The 18,686-nt window shown below is 46.9% G+C and overlaps 1 protein-coding gene across 1 annotated transcript; it reads right to left on the bottom strand.

The window, feature by feature from the left end:
- Positions 1-11,266: 11,266 nt before the first annotated feature.
- LOC134057841 (epidermal differentiation-specific protein-like) lies at positions 11,267-11,797 on the bottom strand. The gene has a single exon (XM_062514888.1). The coding sequence runs from the start codon at positions 11,795-11,797 to the stop codon at positions 11,267-11,269; it is 531 nt and encodes a 176-aa protein (XP_062370872.1).
- Positions 11,798-18,686: the final 6,889 nt, after the last annotated feature.

Genomic DNA, 18,686 nt, shown 5'->3' with positions numbered 1-18,686 from the left:
CTTGTCAGACTAATGCTGTCCTGATGGGGATTTCTGTGCACTGACATTGACTCAGTGGGTCTAATGAGCTCCTTTGAATTGTCCTTGCATTCAGCAATTAATGTGTCTCTGCAATTTGCTTCTCCTCAGTTTAGTCTTTGGGGCTTTCTTGGTGAAATTGGGGTTTTTTGGAGGGAAATTTTTCAAGATGTGGTTCCTCTGCTTTCGAGAAAGTAGAAGTAGAATCACATCCAGCCACAAGTGAAAAAAAAAAAAAAGAACTGAAAGAGCATCTGCAGATCTGTAGGATTTCAACACACAAGATGGTCATCTGAGAAAGCCTGTGATAGTTCCCACAAACAGCTGATCAGGATTGAAAGTAAAAGAAAAGAACGCTAAAGATACATGAGAGTGATTCTTCTGTGGCAAAAGGGTTTGGAGGTTTCCTTCTGGCCAAGCCACTTCTGGAGCGCCGTGTGCAGGGACAGCTCAGGATTTCAGGAGCTCAGCCCCAGGAACTCCTGCTCAGCTGCTGAGCCCAGGCTGCAGGGTCTCTGTCCAGGGCTGCTTTTCCCAGTGCCACTGCCCAGGCTGCAGGGGCAGCCCGTGCTGGGGTTGGCCATGTGAGCCAGGGACAGGCACACAGGTGTGCACGGAAAGGACACGGACACGGCCACCTGCACCGGCTGCCACACAGCAGGGGCTGCCCTCAGCCACCCAGAGCTGACAGCACCAGCACTCCCACAGAAAGGGATGGAAGGGACACAGCCCCGTCCTTCACAGGTGCTTCCAGCATGACTGAGAGCCCTCAGCCTGCCCGCTCTCGTTCCTGGCTCTGGGCTCTCTGACCAGAGGACACCTTGGTGTCTCCTGCTCCCTGGCTGGTGCAGCTCTGTGCCTGCAGCCGGCCCCCACACACCACACACTGTTCTCGTTGCTGTTCTGGCAGCCGTGGGTGCCTTGAATCCCAGCACGAGTGTCCTGCCTGTCTGAAATCCCTGTCTGTATCAACGCCCTTCTTGCTGGCTGCTCCACCTCAAACTTTGCTGGCAAGTCACACCATTATGATTCCTTTTGAATCAAAAAGTTCTTTCTTAGGCAAACTTCATAGGACAAATGCTGTCATACTTGAAATATTACAAGCTTGTCTTCCCACACTTTAAAATTTTCCAAGTGCTGGAATCCTGCGGACACAAAGAGCAAGATGTGTCTTATCAGGACAGAAGGAGATACCTGTAGAGCTGGTGAGTGAAGGAGGGCACCCCTACCACAGGAGTCATTGCTGCAGAGCTTATGGGATGCTGTGTTCTGAAACTCTGCAAAGTCCCTGGAGCACTCAAAGCATGTGATCAATTAATGACACTCTCAGCACTCCAACAAACTGTTTTCTTCCGGTGCTCCCTGTAGATTGTTCACCAAATCCAGCAGTTTTCTGGAGAAACACCAGTGAAAATGTCCATCCTAGGTGTTCCACAGTCTCAGATACCAGGAATCACAGAGGCAGAGTTCTCAAGAGCACACCAAAGGTGTTGTCACTTGTGTGATCACAGAAGAAATTATTTGCTATAAGACCTCTGTGTCAGTATCAGTTTGGATCCTGTGACCATGAGGTCTTTTAGTGCACTGCAAAGAGCTCTTGTGATTGAGAGCAAGGTTTGGCATGAGGGAGAATAACTTAAGGTAGGACATAACTTGTGCCCATGTAGTGAAGAAAACAAAGGAGGATCAGGAAGTGAGGAAAACCAAGATCCATGGATCAAAGATTTCAAAAGGAAAAAAAAAAGCTGTGGCAGGACAATCTCTGCTTTCCTGTTCCACAGACAGAAACAGAAAGAGTTGCTACAAGAAAAATATTTAAAATAAATATTATCTGAAGTATTTACTTTAGCCTTAACTGACGAAGTGCTTGGAATCATATTTAGCACAACAAGATTGCAGCCTGACAAGTGTGAAACATCTCTAAACAGATTCAAGTGTTTAGTTGCAAAACTGACAGCACTAAGCACCAATTAAAATATTCAGTATTTAGCACAAAATGAATGCCTGAAAAAATCTGTAGTGGTCTTTTGCCTTTGTTCTGCTTTAAAATTCTGACTTTGAAGCTGGTTTTACACCATGCCAGTTAGTCCCTATTCACCCCCAGTTTATGGGCTCTCTGCTGTGATCTTCTGTCTGGTTTTGAGACCACAACATTGGTGTTTTGACTATCGTCTACAAAAGTACAATGCCCATCTATTATTGTGCACAAATATATACATGATTACACATGTCACAGAATCAGAGAATGGTTTGGGCTACAAGGGACCCTAAAAAACCCTTCGAGGGTTGGGGCATCCACACCTTCAGTGGGCTGTACATGAGCCATCAGTGTTCCCAGGTGGTCAAGAAGGCTGATGGCACCCAACCTGTATCAGTAGTGATGTGGCCAGCAGCACCAGGGCAGTGATCATCCCCTTGTACTCAGCACTGGTGAGGCCACACCTGGAATTCTGTGTTCATTTTGGGTCCCTTACTGTACCACAGACAATGAGGTGCTGGGGCATGTCCAGAGAAGGACAACGGAGCTGCTGAAGGATCTGGAGCACAGGTGTGATGAGGAAGAGCTGAGAGAACTGGGGGTGTTTATTCTGGAGAAAAGGAGGCTCAGGGGGACCGAATCACTCTCTACAACTCCAAGACAGGAACCTGTAGCCAGATGGGTCACTGTTCTGCAGTCAACCAGTGATGGGACAAGGGGAAACATCCTCAACTTGTGTATGGAGAAGTTCAGGTTTGTGATTAAGAAAAATATCTTCTGCAAGGATAGTTAAATTTTGGAATGGGCAACCCAGGGAACTGGTGGCTTCATTATCCTTGAAAATGTTCAAAACAGAAGGAGAAGTGAATTTGCAATATGGATTAGTGAGCATGGTGGTACACAGTCAAAGGTTGGACTTGATCTTGGAGGCCTTTTCCAACCTTAATGATTCCGTAATTCTTGGAAAACATTTTGGGTTTTTTTTTTTCAAAAACTGGTACTTCAATGCCATCTCTGTGACCTGGATTTCTCCCATAAAATGTCCTTGGTCATTGATCCCTGCTTCTGCTTGTGGCACTTCCTTTATGATTTGCTCTACAAGACCCTTGAGATGCCTTGGTGTCAGCCATTGTCTGCAATGTCTTTTGGGTTGGTGCCAATAAAGACTCTCTTGCAAGCAACAGAGGGTCTGTTTTATGGACTGTTTAGTGAAGATAAATACTGTGCTTCTATGGAAAGATGTCTCTGTGTGTGCAGAAAATGTGTCGTGCATTCATTTGGAGATTTTTTTTCATGGAGGTCTCTTAAAAAGTATTTATGTCCTTCCAGTTTCACTGTTCAGAAACACTGCATTTAGGTTTCACTCAACCAGAGCTGAAGTCTTGGTGAGTATGTTGATAATTGCTGTGATCCTGGCCAAACTCTCCCATGCAGATTGTTCCTAAATATCAGATGTTTGATTGCACCTCACAAAATCAATCAGAGTGATGGATCATGCTGGTGAAACAGTCCTCCACTGCCCAAATCACATAATCAAACACTAAGCTCTCTTAACTTTGAATTGACTGATTGGTTGATCCCAGTGTAAATTGCTGTCTTGTGTTCTTAAACCTGTCCTATCCCGATAAGGCAGGAGGGATGACAAGGTATCCCAGGAAGTGTTTTGCCATGCGCAAGCTCACCTGGAAGTGCAGTGTCAGCCCTCCTCCATCACTGCCTGTGGCTGCTGCACGCCCTGAGCTGTGCATTGTGACAGCTGTCCCATGGCAGCTCTGCACTGCAGGCTTCACCTCCCTCTGTGCTGACCTCCTGTGTGCCCTGATTTCCTTGCACTGCTGGCTGGGCTGCTCACACAGGAGCTGCACTTGGCCTTTTGGAGCCTCATGAGATGCTCATGGTGCCAGTGCTGAAGCTTGCCAAGGTCTCTCTGCATGGTCCCTCCCCTCAGCATTATCAAATGCACCCCTTAGCTCGGATTCATCTGCAAACCTGCCCCGGGTGCACTCAACCCCACAGCCCGGGCCACTGATGAGGACATGGAGCACTCCTGGTGCCCTAGGGACCCTTGAGGGAGTCCCTTTGTTACTGGTTCCCACTGAACCTGACCAGGCTGTTTGTGTATGTGTGGCTAACAATTCCACATCTCCAACTGCTTCCTGTGTTTTTCACTTCTGTGTTGGTATTTGTAGGCACGTGGAGGACAGGGGGGTGAGTGGAGACAGCCAGCACGGTTTCAGCAAAACCTTCAGCTCCTGATCTGCAGGATCAGATGCATTTGGGGATGAACAGACTTGGAGCAGCCCTGCTGAGAAGGAACTGGGGACAGTGCTGGATGGAAAATTGGACATGACCCAGCACTGTGAGCTGGCAGCCTGGAAAGCCAGCTGTATCCTGGGCTGCCAAAGGTGTAGTCAGCAGGTCAAAGCAGGGGGCTCTTCCCCTGTAATCCACTATGGAGAGATCCCACCTGCAGTACTGCATCCAGCTCCACAGATTTTTATTGGGGCCTTTGAAACCTACAGAGGGGAGATTTAAATCACCCATTTGACAGCATATTCTTGTGATGAGGCTGAGGAGTCACTGGCACAGGTTGCCCAGAGAAGCTGTGGCTGACCCATCCCTCAAAGTGTTCCAGGCCAAGCTGGATGGGGCTTTGAGCAACATGGTGTAGTGGAAGGTCTCCCTGCTCTTGGCAGGGGCTGCAACTAGATGGTGTTTAAGACCTCTCCCAGCCAAAATCATCCTGGGATTTTGTGGTTGTAGGATGTACAAATTCAGCAAGACCGTGAACCTTGCCGTGGTTTCAGGTCCCAGTCTCTCAGTTGCATATTCCTCTTTTTACATCTACATTACCTCTTTTGCAACACTTTTGAATTTTGAATCTCAGCACAATGAGTCTATCTAGCTCCAAGTACCAGCCAAATCCTGTGCTTTCCAAAGGTGACTGAGGAGGAAAACCACCCTATCCTACTGCGTAGGGCTGTGTGGACAGAAGCCTCTGCTAAAGCTTTAGCATTTTTACAGCTGAGGCTGACTGGTTTATGGATGTGGCACTAAAGGGAAGAAGAATAGTGTCTTTCCAGCTGCCTCTTAGGCATATGGTGGATAATGCCTGAATGTTGTGAAGCACGGTGGAAAAATGCCACATATATGGAAGGAATTCAAGATTATGGAGTGGTTTCATACAATGGAAAAAAAATGAAGATGCAAGAACCTCTTTGTGCCATTTCCTAGTTTCTGACACTATGACCATAAGATTCTTGCAATGTCTCACTTTAAGGTGTAACATATAAGTGTTCAGTAAATCTTTTTTCATTTCTTGGTGGTAGAAACTGCCCTGAAATTGGGGCTTTGGGCTTATTTCTCTTTCTCATAAATGGAAGAAGGCCAAAGTAGTGAGTTACGATTAGCCTGGCAAAACCCAGGTAAAGGCATTTATTTTTCTTCAGGGATATCAGAATCTGGTTATCTTTGACTTCAGAATAATTTGCTATATTTATAAAAGACTACACCTATTCTTGCTGCAGTGTCTAAAAAAGTGTAGGAAACATTTAGTGAAGGAGGGAGGAAGAGAGAGGGACATGGAGATTTCTGTCACTTGCATTTATTCTCTATAATTATTCCTTGTCTTTTTACTTATTGAATAAATACAGAAGGTAATCACTTACATTCAAATTTTAAAATAACCATACAAATACCTGTTTGATCAGCTTGTTATGCATTGCTCCAGCTATCTCCTGTTCCCTGCCTTAGTTCTTTCATATGTTTTGTTTCATTTCCATGGCAGTTCTAAACATAACCTTTCTGTCAAGATGAGCAAGATCCTAGAGAAATCTTGAAGGAGCTGCTAGGAGCATAAGATTTACCTGGAAACCTCGGAAAAGTCAGGAAAGTGTTTGAGTAGTCAGGTAGGTCATTTCCCATCTCTGGAGGCATGAAACACATGGCTTAGGGACCCCTATTCTTATCAAAGGAAGAAACCAGAACTGCAGAAGGGAAGATAAGTAAGGTAACATGCAGTCCTTAATTCCAAACTCCGGTGACTGTCTTAATGCCTGTTCTCCCAGAGAGGCAGTGGTTTGGCCACCTGCTTGCCCTGCCTCTGTTGCAGTAACACCCCATCAGCTCAAGCCAGGCCTGTCTGTCTGTGTGTCTGTCTGTGTGTCTGTCTGTGTGTCTGTGGCTGCCATGCCCAGCTGAAGCTGTGCTCCCTGTGGTGAGACTCGCTGCCTCTATCAGCTCCCCGTGCCTTCTGCAGCCTCTCTTCCCCTCTTCTCAGCCACTGACACAGCCGTGGCCATTTTGGTTTTGTTTTGGGTTTTTTAAAATCAAGAATCTAAAAAAAATGCACAAGTGTCTGGTCCAAAACCATAGCAAAGTATTTCTCTAAGTTTTTCAGTAATAAGAGGATGAAGTAAAGGTGGAGAAGGACTTTGACCCTTCAGTGGAGGGGATTACATTTGACAACAGAGCAGGCAAGACCTGCTGATGAACTGGGAGGGAAGTACAAATATCCAAGGAGTAATCCCCAATTTCTTGTACACATGACTTGATGAGGGCACTTTTTCATTGAAATTGAACAAAGGATGAAATCAGGCAGAAAGAGACAAAGGCTTTTAAATCTGCCTTAGAATTTCTGACAGAAAGATTTATCCTGCAAGGGACCTCCCTTGTCCAAGAGCTACCTTCAAGCATGATCTAGGCTGCTCATGGCCATCTTCTGAACAACTGCAAGGGTGGAGGTTCCCCAGGGTCTCTGGCCTTTCTGCCAGCTCTGAACAGTCCTTGGCACGAGTTTTTTATTCTTTATTTTATGTCTGAGTTTCCCCTTTGCCATTTAAGTCTCTTTCCAGATGTCTTTTTGCTGAGCCCCTCTGATAAGACTTAGCTTTGTCTTCTTCAGGCTGAACAGCACCAGCCCCCTCAGACTCTTCTGGCTCATGGGATGCTCCAGTGCCATCCTGTGGCCTGTATGGGGCTCTCACCAGTTGGTTCACATTTACCTTTTAGTAGAGTATCTGAAATCAGCGCAGTATTCCAAGTGTGGCCTTCATTCAGAGGAGATGGGAATAAACTCTTCCCTTATCCTGCTCCTCCAGTTTTCATGCTGTACAGTCTGAAACTGCCCTTCAACTTCTTATCCACTAACAAAAAGGAGTGAGAAAGAAGCCGTTCTGACACAACTAAAATTAATTTCTCAGTGGTTGCATATAGTAAATACTGTCATTCCGGAGCTGGGTAAAACCCTTACAGAAGTATTGACTAGAACAGCTACTCTTCAAAATAAGACTAAAAAAGGAGTTAGTTGGATTGAAAAGGACAAAACAGGAAAATCCACTGCTCATAGATTACATGAAAGTTGGAGTTAGGTGATCAGGATTATTATCTGTTTCCTCAGACCATGCTCCAAAGAGTTCAGATGTATGAGTTAGGTGAGGAAACACCAGATCACTCCTGCAATTTCACCTGCCAGCAGAATCTATTTGCATTCTTCTTATGCTTTTCTTGGTTGGGCAGCAAACTGCTCTCCTAACTGGCAAACTTAGAGTGGAATTTTGGCTAGAAGTTCAATCACTGCTGAGACAGGACAAAGAAAGTCAAGAAACAGGGCACTCCTGTTGGATCTCTAATGCTTCAACCAATTAATTATTCAATGCAGTTAAATTAGCAATAAAGCTGCTGTATGCAAACGGAATTATGGTGAACTTTTCTATTTGGGGAAAGCAGGGAGGGGTTGAAGCTACTATTTCTCTGATCCTTTCACAGTACTCAGAAAGAGTTTCTTTCACAGAAAGATTTTCTTTCCCTGATAAGCAATTTCTCAGGAATTCTGAAAGAAGGTGTGGACTGGGAATGAAATTGAGGGTAGCACCTGTGATGTGTCCTCGATGAGATTCTTACTCTAAATGAGTCAGAAATCCAGAAGACATTGTGAGCAGGATGTATGTGTGTTGTGGGAGGGAGGTGCATGTGTGTTTGTCTGAGAAGCTTTGAAGGAAGAAGGAAGGGAAGGGAAGGTGTGGGAAGGGAAGGTGTGGGAAGGGAAGGTGTGGGAATGGAAGGGAAGGAGTGGGAAGGGAAAGGAAGTTCCGGGAAGGGAAGTTCCGGGAAGGGAAGTGAAGTTCCGGGAAGGGAAGTTCCGGGAAGTTCCGGGAAGTTCAGGGAAGGGAAGTTCAGGGAAGGGAAGTTCAGGGAAGGGAAGTTCAGGGAAGGGAAGGGAAGGGAAGTTCAGGGAAGGGAAGTTCAGGGAAGGGAAGTTCAGGGAAGGGAAGGGAAGGGAAGGGAAGGGAAGGGAAGGGAAGGGAAGGGAAGGGAAGGGAAGGGAAGGGAAGGGAAGGGAAGGGAAGGGAAGGGAAGGGAAGGGAAGGGAAGGGAAGGGAAGGGAAGGGAAGGGAAGGGAAGGGAAGGGAAGGGAAGGGAAGGGAAGGGAAGGGAAGGGAAGGGAAGGGAAGGGAAGGGAAGGGAAGGGAAGGGAAGGGAAGGGAAGGTGTGGGAAGGGAAGGTGTGGGAAGGGAAGGTGTGGGAAGGGAAGGTGTGGGAAGGGAAGGTGTGGAAGGGAAGGGAAGGGAAGGGAAGGGAAGGGAAGGGAAGGGAAGGGAAGGGAAGGGAAGGGAAGGGAAGGGAAGGGAAGGGAAGGGAAGGGAAGGGAAGGGAAGGGAAGGGAAGGGAAGGGAAGGGAAGGGAAGGGAAGGGAAGGGAAGGGAAGGGAAGGGAAGGGAAGGGAAGGGGTGGGAAGGGAAGGGAAGGGAAGGGAAGGGAAGGGAAGGGAAGGGAAGGGAAGGGAAGGGAAGGGAAGGGAAGGGAAGGGAAGGGAAGGGAAGGGAAGGGAAGGGAAGGGAAGGGAAGTGTTATTTTTGCAATAGACCAGCCAATAAATCTGTGGTGAGCATGCACATCTATAATGTGACATAGTTAGCTGAGACCCTTTATTTAGAGCAAGATTCCTCAGGAACAATAGAGCTCAGGTAATACTCGGATTTGCCAGTCTTGATCCTTAAGTCATGAGCTTGAGTGGTGCTGGGAGCCAGGAGGATTTGGGGATCATAAGACAATTCCTGGTGAAAAGGACCTTTGGATGCCATTGAGTCCAGCCTGCTGCTTAATAAAGCCAGAGACCCTGGGGAACCTCCACCCTTGCAGTTGTTCAGAAAGCACTTGAAGGCAGCCATGTGCAGCCTAGTTGATGTTTGGAGGTAGCTCTGCCTTGGACAAGGGAGGTCCCTTGCAGGATAAATCTTTCTGTCAGAAATTCTAAGGCAGATTTAAAAGCCTTTGTCTCTTTCTGCCTGATTTCATCCTTTGTTCAATTTCAATGAAAAAGTGCCCTCATCAAGTCATGTGTACAAGAAATTGGGGATTACTCCTTGGATATTTGTACTTCCCTCCCAGTTCATCAGCAGGTCTTGCCTGCTCTGTTGTCAAATGTAATCCCCTCCACTGAAGGGTCAAAGTCCTTCTCCACCTTTACTTCATCCTCTTATTACTGAAAACTTTCTGGAATCCTTTGCTAGAGTTTTGGACCAGACACTTCTACACTTGTTTAGATTCTGTCTTTGATTTAAAAAGAAACCCTAAACAAACCAATCCAATAGCAAATGCAAAGTTTCTGACACGTTCCCGTCCATATCCCTCCTTGAACATTTCCTTTTCCGTTCTGTAGGATTGCACTCCTCTCTGGGCCAGGGGTAGCTGTGCCTACGACATTCCAAGTAGAATGTAAACGTGGACTCCTCTAAAAATTTAGGCTGGAAGTCACCCCCAAGGTTTTCTACTTCAAACTGCTGCTCATGGCAGGATGCAGGATGGGCAGATGTTGTCACATGCTTGTTATGAAGCCAGGGGAAAGAAAGCAGTGTGGAACAGGAAGGTTTGTTACTGTACTGCTGTGAAAATATTCCCCGCAAGGGGCTGAGGGAACAGGAGATGCTGGGAAAGTGGCTGGGAAGAGGGGAAGAGAGGCTGCAGAAGGCACGGGGAGCTGATAGAGGCAGCGAGTCTCACCACAGGGAGCACAGCTTCAGCTGGGCATGGCAGCCACAGACACACAGACAGAACTGTCCAAAGGGACCTGGGCAAGCTTCAGCACTGGCACCATGAGCATCTCATGAGGCTCCAAAAGGCCAAGTGCAGCTCCTGTGTGAGCAGCCCAGCCAGCAGTGCAAGGAAATCAGGGCACACAGGAGGTCAGCACAGAGGGAGGTGAAGCCTGCAGTGCAGAGCTGCCATGGGACAGCTGTCACAATGCACAGCTCAGGGCGTGCAGCAGCCACAGGCAGTGATGGAGGAGGGCTGACACTGCACTTCCAGGTGAGCTTGCGCATGGCAAAACACTTCCTGGGATACCTTGTCATCCCTCCTGCCTTATCGGGATAGGACAGGTTTAAGAACACAAGACAGGTTTTGCCATTAGGACTAAAGAATTTGAATTAGTGAAAGCATTCTGTTTATTATGTGATTAAGGGTAAAATGCCTTTGGTAGAAGGCTACCTCATCACTGCAATCACTGCCTTGAGATACAACCAAGCATGTGATAGCAAGGCACAATCTGGAGGTGAGAGTTTGGCCTTTGGCTGGGATCAGCAACAATCTACTGCATGCTCACCAAGACTTTTTGAGTCCAGCTTGAACCCTCTGTTTCTGACCAGGGAAACCAGGAGGAGATACAATTCTCCAGGAGACATCCAGGGAAAATATTTGCAAGTGACTGTATGAGCCATTCTCTGGATACACACAGACATCTCACCATGAAAGAGCAGTATTTATCTTTTTGAAAAATGCACAAAACAGACTCACTGCTGCTCGCAAAAGATTCTTTATTGGCACCAACCCAAAATGGATTACAAACAATGACAGAGACCACAGTGCCATAAGGGCATTGCAAAGCCAATTACAAAGGAAGTGGTGTTGGTTCTGTTCTCACATTTTCTGTTTCCTTTAGGCACAGACACAACATGCAATGCTCCCTCATTCCATAGCCAAGGATTCTGGGATGCCACCTGAAGGTTCATTAGGTTTCACACATCTGGCATGCCTCCTAGCTTGGACACTCTTTCCTATGATCAAGCCTGATGATTCTTGCATTTGTGGGGTGGGAGAAGAGTACAAGGCAGGATAGAGAAGTGCAGAACTGTAGTGCAGGACAGCAGAGAGCTCTCACATTCAGTAGTCCTGTGACACTGGGGGAAAAGGCAACACAAGCAGAGGAGGAGATCGAGGTCTCAGATTTCTTGCCGGGGTTGCATCTTTTCTCAGCGCTGCAGGATTTGCATTCTAACAGCCACAGCCAGGGCGCAGGGGGCGCAGGAAGGAAAGCTTGTCATTGAAATCAATTGCCTTGTAATTTGGAAGGTGCTCGTGCTCTCGTGCAAGGTATTGAATTCCACTTCCATCTCTGTGTTCACACAGCAGCCAGACACCTCTCTGCACTTTGTGAGAAGACATCATGTCATTGTCGTGTCCTGCAGCCAGGTTGGTTGCTTCTTTTATTATTCTGCTCTTCCCTCGATAATCAATATGTTCATAGAGAGTGATCTGGGGATTGTGCAGATCTTCAGTGATCACCTGCAGAGAGCTGATCTTGTCATTCATATCCTTACCAACAAAGTCATATTCTCCCTCCTCAAATACCAGAAACTGACCCTTATACCCAACGTGCTCATAAGCCACCCAAGGCTGGCCAATTACTTTCACTGACGACACAACATCATTCCAATCTACATCTTTTAGATTGGAAATGTTAGTGGTGAATTCTCTGGACAAACCCTGGAAGTTGGCATGCTCATAAATGATGATTTTTCCCATCTCAGTAGGACTTCTGGAGTGTGTATGCCTTGCTATAAGAGCTGGATGACAGCCTGCACAAAAGGAAGGCAGAAAACAAGCAATGCTTGTAAGAAGCCTCTATATTTCAGACACAAAATTTGTGGTGGAGAAGCATGGTGGAGAAAAGGCAAGTGTAATTTTTTAGCAGAGGATAAACACTGCAGCAGCTGGAACAGAGTGAGGACATGACACAAAAATTTCGCTTCTGAGGGAAAACATAAAACAAAATATGTGCCCACAAGTACCCAGTTCAAACGAGTTGTGTGTGTTGGTTTAGATGCATACCCAAGATCAAGCTGTAAAATACTTGCACATTCACCCCTCACAATTGTGTTTATCACTGGCCCCCTCCACCCTCTCCCTTTCTGGGTTTGTTTGTCCTGCAGCAGCCATGTCCTCATGCCCTGAAGGATGGGCTCAGTCTCTGCACATGCACACAGCAGACCCTCACATCTGTGCTGCAGCTCTCACCCCAACACTAAAGACTCCTTCCCTTCCCTTCCCTTCCCTTCCCTTCCCTTCCCTTCCCTTCCCTTCCCTTCCCTTCCCTTCCCTTCCCTTCCCTTCCCTTCCCTTCCCTTCCCTTCCCTTCCCTTCCCTTCCCTTCCCTTCCCACACCTTCCCACACCTTCCCACACCTTCCCACACCTTCCCACACCTTCCCTTCCCACACCTTCCCACACCTTCCCACACCTTCCCTTCCCACACCTTCCCACACCTTCCCTTCCCTTCCCACACCTTCCCACACCTTCCCACACCTTCCCTTCCCACACCTTCCCTTCCCACACCTTCCCACACCTTCCCACACCTTCCCCTGCATTTCACACCAGCTGCCCCAGAAACCCTTCCACTTCTCCTGTGCCTCTTACCTTGATGTCAGCTGCAGGGCTGGGGAGAGCTGAGGGCAATTCCTGCAGTGCAGGCCTGTGGTTTGTCAAGGGAGTCTCACCTCCCTCCATTTATAGCTTGCTCAGAAGTGAAAGCACAAATCGTCCAATTCTAGTTGGGTGGGAATTGTTGATATCATGCTCAGGGATCAAAAATCATTAAATGTTCTATCTTTGTTTCGATGTCCTATGACCGGACATCTCATCACTCTGGTTCAAATTCCACTGAAGTGTAATTTACCTTAGAACTTGGCTTCATGTGTATGTTCAGAAGCTGTCTGAACTCAGAATTCACAGTAACTGGGACACATTATCTGGTACCTCCCCAGCTCCTTTCGTCTCCCCTCATCAGACCTATGCTCAAGATCCTTCAACAGCTCATTTCCATTCTCTGGACACACTCCAGCCCCTCCATGTATTTCTTGGAGTGAGGGGCCCAGAACTGGACACAGCATTTGAGGTGTGGCCTCAGCAGTGTTGTATATGGGGGGACAATCCCTGCCCTGCTCCTGCTGGCCACACTGTTGCTGTCACAGGCCAGTATGCCATTGTCCTTCCTGACCACCTGGGCACAGCTGGCTCATGTTCAGCTGCTGTCTACCATGCATGGGGTTTTTGTGACAGCAGGGCAGGACTCAGCCCCCAGACTTGTTGAACTTCCTACTGTCGGCCTCAGCTCACTGATCCCTCTGCAGAGCCTTCTTACCCTCCAGCACACAACACTCACACCCAAACTGGTGTTGGCTACAAACTGACTAAGGAGGGAGGTCCAAGAAGGGGCACATCTTCTCTAGACAACCTTTTCCAGTGCCTCACCACCCTCACAGTGAAGAATTTCCTTCTAATGTCTAGCCTAAACCTATGCTCTTTCAGCTTCCGAAAGGCCATGGTAAAAAGTCTCTCTCTCTCTCTCTCTCTCTCTCTCTGCCTTTCTTACAAGCCCCTTTACATTTTGAAACGCTGCAATAACGTCCCCTAGAAGCATTGTCTTCTCTAGGCTGAACAACTCCAAGTATCTCTGTCTTTCTTTGTAGGAAGTTCTCCAGCCCTCTAACCATTTTCATGGCCCACCTCTAGACCTGCTGTAACAGGTCTTGTTCAGGAGACCCCACAGTTACATGCAGTACTCCAGGTAGAGTCTCAGCACAGCAGATGAGAAAGGAAGAATCATCTCCCTCATCCTGCAAGCTACACTTTATGCAGCCCAGGATACAGTTGGATTTCCAGGTGGCAAGTGTCAGGTCATGTCCAGTTTTTCCTCCACCAGTTTTCTCAGCTCCTTCTCCACAGGGCTGCCCTCAGCCCATTCATTCCTCAGCCTACACTGCTCCTGGTGATTGCTCTGGCATCCAGTTGCAGGGTCCTGCACTCAGCCTTGATTAAATTTATGGGGTTCACATCAGGCCACTTCTCAAGCTTCTCGGGGTCCTTCTTAACAGTCCCTTCCTTCCAGCATAACAATGCACCACTGAGCTTGGTGTCATCTGCAAACTTGCTGAAGGTGCACCTGAACCCATGCCTATGACATCAAGGAAGATATTTGATAGCACTGGTGGCAGTATGGACTCCTGGGGTCACCATTTGTTCATGGTTTTCATTGATCCTGATAAGGTTTATCATGTACTCACTGTGTGCATGACAGCACAGGCATTTAGGTGCCAGCAGCATAGCACTACTGCTCCAAGAGATGGCACTTCTTCAAGGGGGAAGAGATCTAGAAATATTTATCTTTTATCAGAATATTCACCTCCTCAACTACCGACTTGCTCAGTTAGGGTGATTCAGCAAGAAGATATGTTAACAATTAAGTAACCCAAACTCCTTCCTGATTGTTATTTCTATTGGTATTTGTAGGCACATGAAAGACAGGGAAGTGATTTGAGACAGCCAGCACAGCTTCAGCAAAGGAAAGTCCAGCCCAAATAACCTACTGGACCTGTACAATGGAGTGACTATGTCAGTGGAAAAGGAAAGGGCTACAGATATCATCCACCTGGATTTCTGCAAGGCTTTTGACATGGTCCCCCACAACTTCCTTCTTTCTAAACTGGAAGCATAGATTTGATGGGGAGACTGCTCATTGGACTAGGCTTTGGGACCATGTATATGACAAAAGCAAGTTTACTCCAAGGATGGAAATTCCTTACAGGAACAACCAGCTGTACACATTTCAATATGTCACATTTATTTTCCTGATGACCTCTACAGATCTCTGAAGAAAACTCGCTCATTACTGCCTTTGTCAGCAACATGCTTTGCATTTTTTGAGATTTGATTTACAAGGATGGAGAATCCCATTTAAGCTTTGCCATAGTATAGCTCTGATTAACACAGAGTCAATAAGACACTGCCAAGAAGACACAGCAGCATAAGGGGGAGGAATACTCTGACAAAGAAAACCAAGAAAAAATTAAAGGACACATCAGCAACTGAATTGAAAGTGGGGCAGCTCAGCTGTTAAGTAAAGGGAAGTTGTGTTTGAAGATGCACATGGGAAAAACAAAATGTTGTTTAAGCCCTGCTTCCCAAAATGGCTTTTTCATTGAGTGTTGGATACACTGAAAGATGCTGTAAATTCATGCTGTGGAGATTCCAGTATCAGGTGAAGTGAGTAGGGAAGAAAACCACAGTAAAAACTTGTTAGCTTGCAAACAGCAAGTTTGAGAATTCTGTACTTGGAAAAGAGCTTGAGTTTCCCCAAGCGATGCTAAATCATGTAGCGAGAAAAACATAGATAAAGGCATGTGCAGCAGAATATCCTGCCTGCTGAGTTCTCTCCACTCCTCTGATGGTGGGCTGCTCGGGTGATGGAGCTGCACTGCAGGTGGAAAGTCACAGTGGCTCAGTCACAATCCTGATCCAAAGGAGCTGCACCAGAGCCCTGAAACACAGAAACAAAGGCATCATTAAGGGATAACATTAGTGGTTCATGTGTAACATCACCTCTTTCTGGGCATACAAGACCAGGCTTTAAGCCCACATTTTATATTCCACGTGTACCCAAACACTCCTGGATCTGTTTCTGAGGATGTTTCTGATCAAGCCAAGAAATTTGAGTCTCTGTGTGTATCACCTCTCCGTTACTGCCACAGTGTCTGAGTCTGTTGGACTGCTTCACGTCTAGACATCTCCTTTTGGAATGCCACTTGTTACAAGCCTTCCTTATGCTGCATCCTCTTCAAATGTCTATTTGGACTGTGCATTAATAGTCCCCTCTGTGAAGGCTTTTTACTGACTGTTGATTTTACAAGCAGTCATTTTGCTCTTTCTAATACCGTGTGTAGTAGGGTTTGGGACCTCCAGATACAGTTTATTCCTGGATTGGCAGGCAGACTGAAGTGCCAATGCTTTAGTCCTTACTGGGCAAGAATATTGCACAGTGTGTTTTTATAGGGATAAACACAATGTGAGAAGTGCAGTAGGGAATGCCACAGTTGGTGATGTATCCTTCCGAGAGACCTCTAAAATCTGCCGTGAAGGTGAGGGGTGAGGTTGACAAGAGAACATGATTCCAAGGGTCCTGCTATCTTAGCGGTGTAGAAATTGCCAGCTGGTCTGCACAGCACTGCACTGCACCCCAAGGGCAGCTAGACCACCTCCTCACAACCCCCTAAGTGAAGAAAGTCCCCTCTCTGGTGGCCAGGAGAGACAGAGCCAGACAGTAATGTCAACTGATTAAAATCAGAGTAACAGCAGCCTTGGGAGGTAACGCAATATTTTCTTTGCCCAAGAGAAACAGAGGGAAAATTCAGAGATATCTGCTTCAGAGCAGCCTTCCTGGCTGTAAGGAACTTCTCCGTTACATATGCCAAGAAAATAAGAGAATACTTTCTTTCCACTCTAAGAAATGGTGGTTTTCAAAAAGGAAATATCTTTAAGTGGATTTCCTAGGAAATACAATTAGAGGTACACAAAATTACCTTTCTCCTATGAACAGTGCCTATGTAACATCAGTTATGATGCTGAGATTCTGAAAGGGATCTCTCAGACATGACCAAGGCACTTCAATAAGACTTCCAAAATAATTTCTTCCACAAACTGTTTTGGGCAGAAGGTGACATTTGCCTGTTGACTTGCCACCATAAAGCACGCATTCTAGAGTAGGGAGAATGTCAGATGCTCTTGGAACTGAATTTGGAAATCCCACTTTGGTGAACAGAGCAAGGAAACTTGCAAGGTTTTGTTTTGCAAGGCTGCAAAGCAGTAAGTGCCCCAAAACACATGGATTCTGAGCTATCCCCATTGCATCCGCCCACCTGAGCCAAGCAGAGGAGCTGGCTGACACATCAGCCCAGCCTGCAGTGTTCATTCCCAAGTGGGACAAAGCCCAGCAGGTGATGGCACAGCATGTTCTGGGCTTCATTCGCGGATTGTGCAGATTTTCAGCAATCTGCTGCAGAGAGCTGATCCTATCCTTCATCTTTCACCAGCAAAGCTGTGTTCTCTCTCCTCAAGCACCAGAGTAACTGGTCTGTATAGTTTGGGTGCTCATGAGCAAATGGAAATGGAAATAACTTTACTCTTTGTGTTCTAGCCACACACTTGTAGTTGTCCCAGTTGCCTGCCTCTGTGGATTGACACACCAGGGCTTCTGCAAGAACATTGGGCAGAAAATAAAGGCCAAGTAGAATGTAATTCCCACTCCCCACCAATAAACAAGAAGGAAGAACCGGTGGCAATGGATGTGGAGAAGGCTGAGGTGCTCAGTGTGTTCCTTGCCTCAGTCTTCACTGGAAGTCTGGTTTCCCATGTCTCTGGAGTTGCTGAAGCTGCAGGTAGTGACTGGGGGAGCAAAGTCCCTCCCACTGTAGGTGAAGAGCAGGTTTGAGATAACTTGATGAAGCTGAATAGACACAAGTCTATGGGACTGGATGACATGCATCCCAGGGTCCTGAGGGAACTGGCTGGTGTTGCTCCCAAGCCACCCTCCATTGTATTAGAGAAGTCGTGGCCTTCAAGTGAAATTCTTGGTGAATGGAAGAAAGGAAACATCACTCTTATTTTTAAAAAGGGGAGAAAGGAAGATCTGGGGAACTACAGACCAGTGAGCCTCACCTCTACACCTGTGAAAATCATCGAGCAGATCCCCATGGAAGCAATTCTAAGGCACACACAAGATAAGATGATCCAACACAGCCAGTGTGGCTTTACTAAGGGCAGATTGTGCCCGACCAGTCCAGTGGCTGTCTGTGATGGAGGGGATGCAGCCAACCAAGGGGGAAAGGGGAACAACAAGTGGAAATCAACCAATGTCACTCCCATACCTCAACTTCCTTAAGAACTTTGACACAGTCCCATGTGGCATCATTATCCCCAAACTGAGATACACAGGTTTGAAGGGTGGACTATTTGGGAAACAGCTATACAGTCAGAGAGCTGTGGTTAGTGGCTCTGTCTCCAGAAGAAGACCAGTGATAGCTGCTGTCCATCAGGGCTCTGTTCTGGGATGGGACCAGTGCTTTTTAAGATCTTTATCAATGACACCCTCAGCAAGTTCACAGATGACACAAAGCTGAGGAGTGCAGCTGACACAACAAAAGGATGGGATTCCATCCAGAGGGACCCAGACAAACTTGAGAAGTGATTCCATGCTTACCTCATGAAGCTCAACAAGCCCAAGTGAAAGGTGCTGCACCTGGATCAGGGCAATCCCAGACATAAGCACATACTGGGAGATGGTCATGGGGTGGGAGCACCCTTCCAATGAGGACAGGCTGAGAAATCTGGCGTAGTTCATCCCAGAGAAGAGAAGGCTTCAGGGAGACTTCATTGCAGCCTCCCAGTTCTTGAAGGGGGCTTATGGGAAAGAACAGACGCAGCTTTTTACGTGTGCAGCTGCTAATAGGGTGAGGATGGAATGGCTTTGAATGAAAAGAGCAGAGACTTAGATTAGTTGCTATGAAAAAGTTCTTTACTGTGAAGATAATGAGGCACTGAGACAGGTTGTTTAGAGAGGTTGTGGATTTCCTGTCCCTGGAAGT

This window comes from Cinclus cinclus, chromosome 2, assembly GCF_963662255.1.
Source record: "Cinclus cinclus chromosome 2, bCinCin1.1, whole genome shotgun sequence".
Classification (NCBI taxonomy): Eukaryota; Metazoa; Chordata; class Aves; order Passeriformes; family Cinclidae; genus Cinclus; species Cinclus cinclus.
Note: the sequence above shows the minus strand (reverse complement) of the source record. Positions and strands in the feature narration are given on the sequence as shown.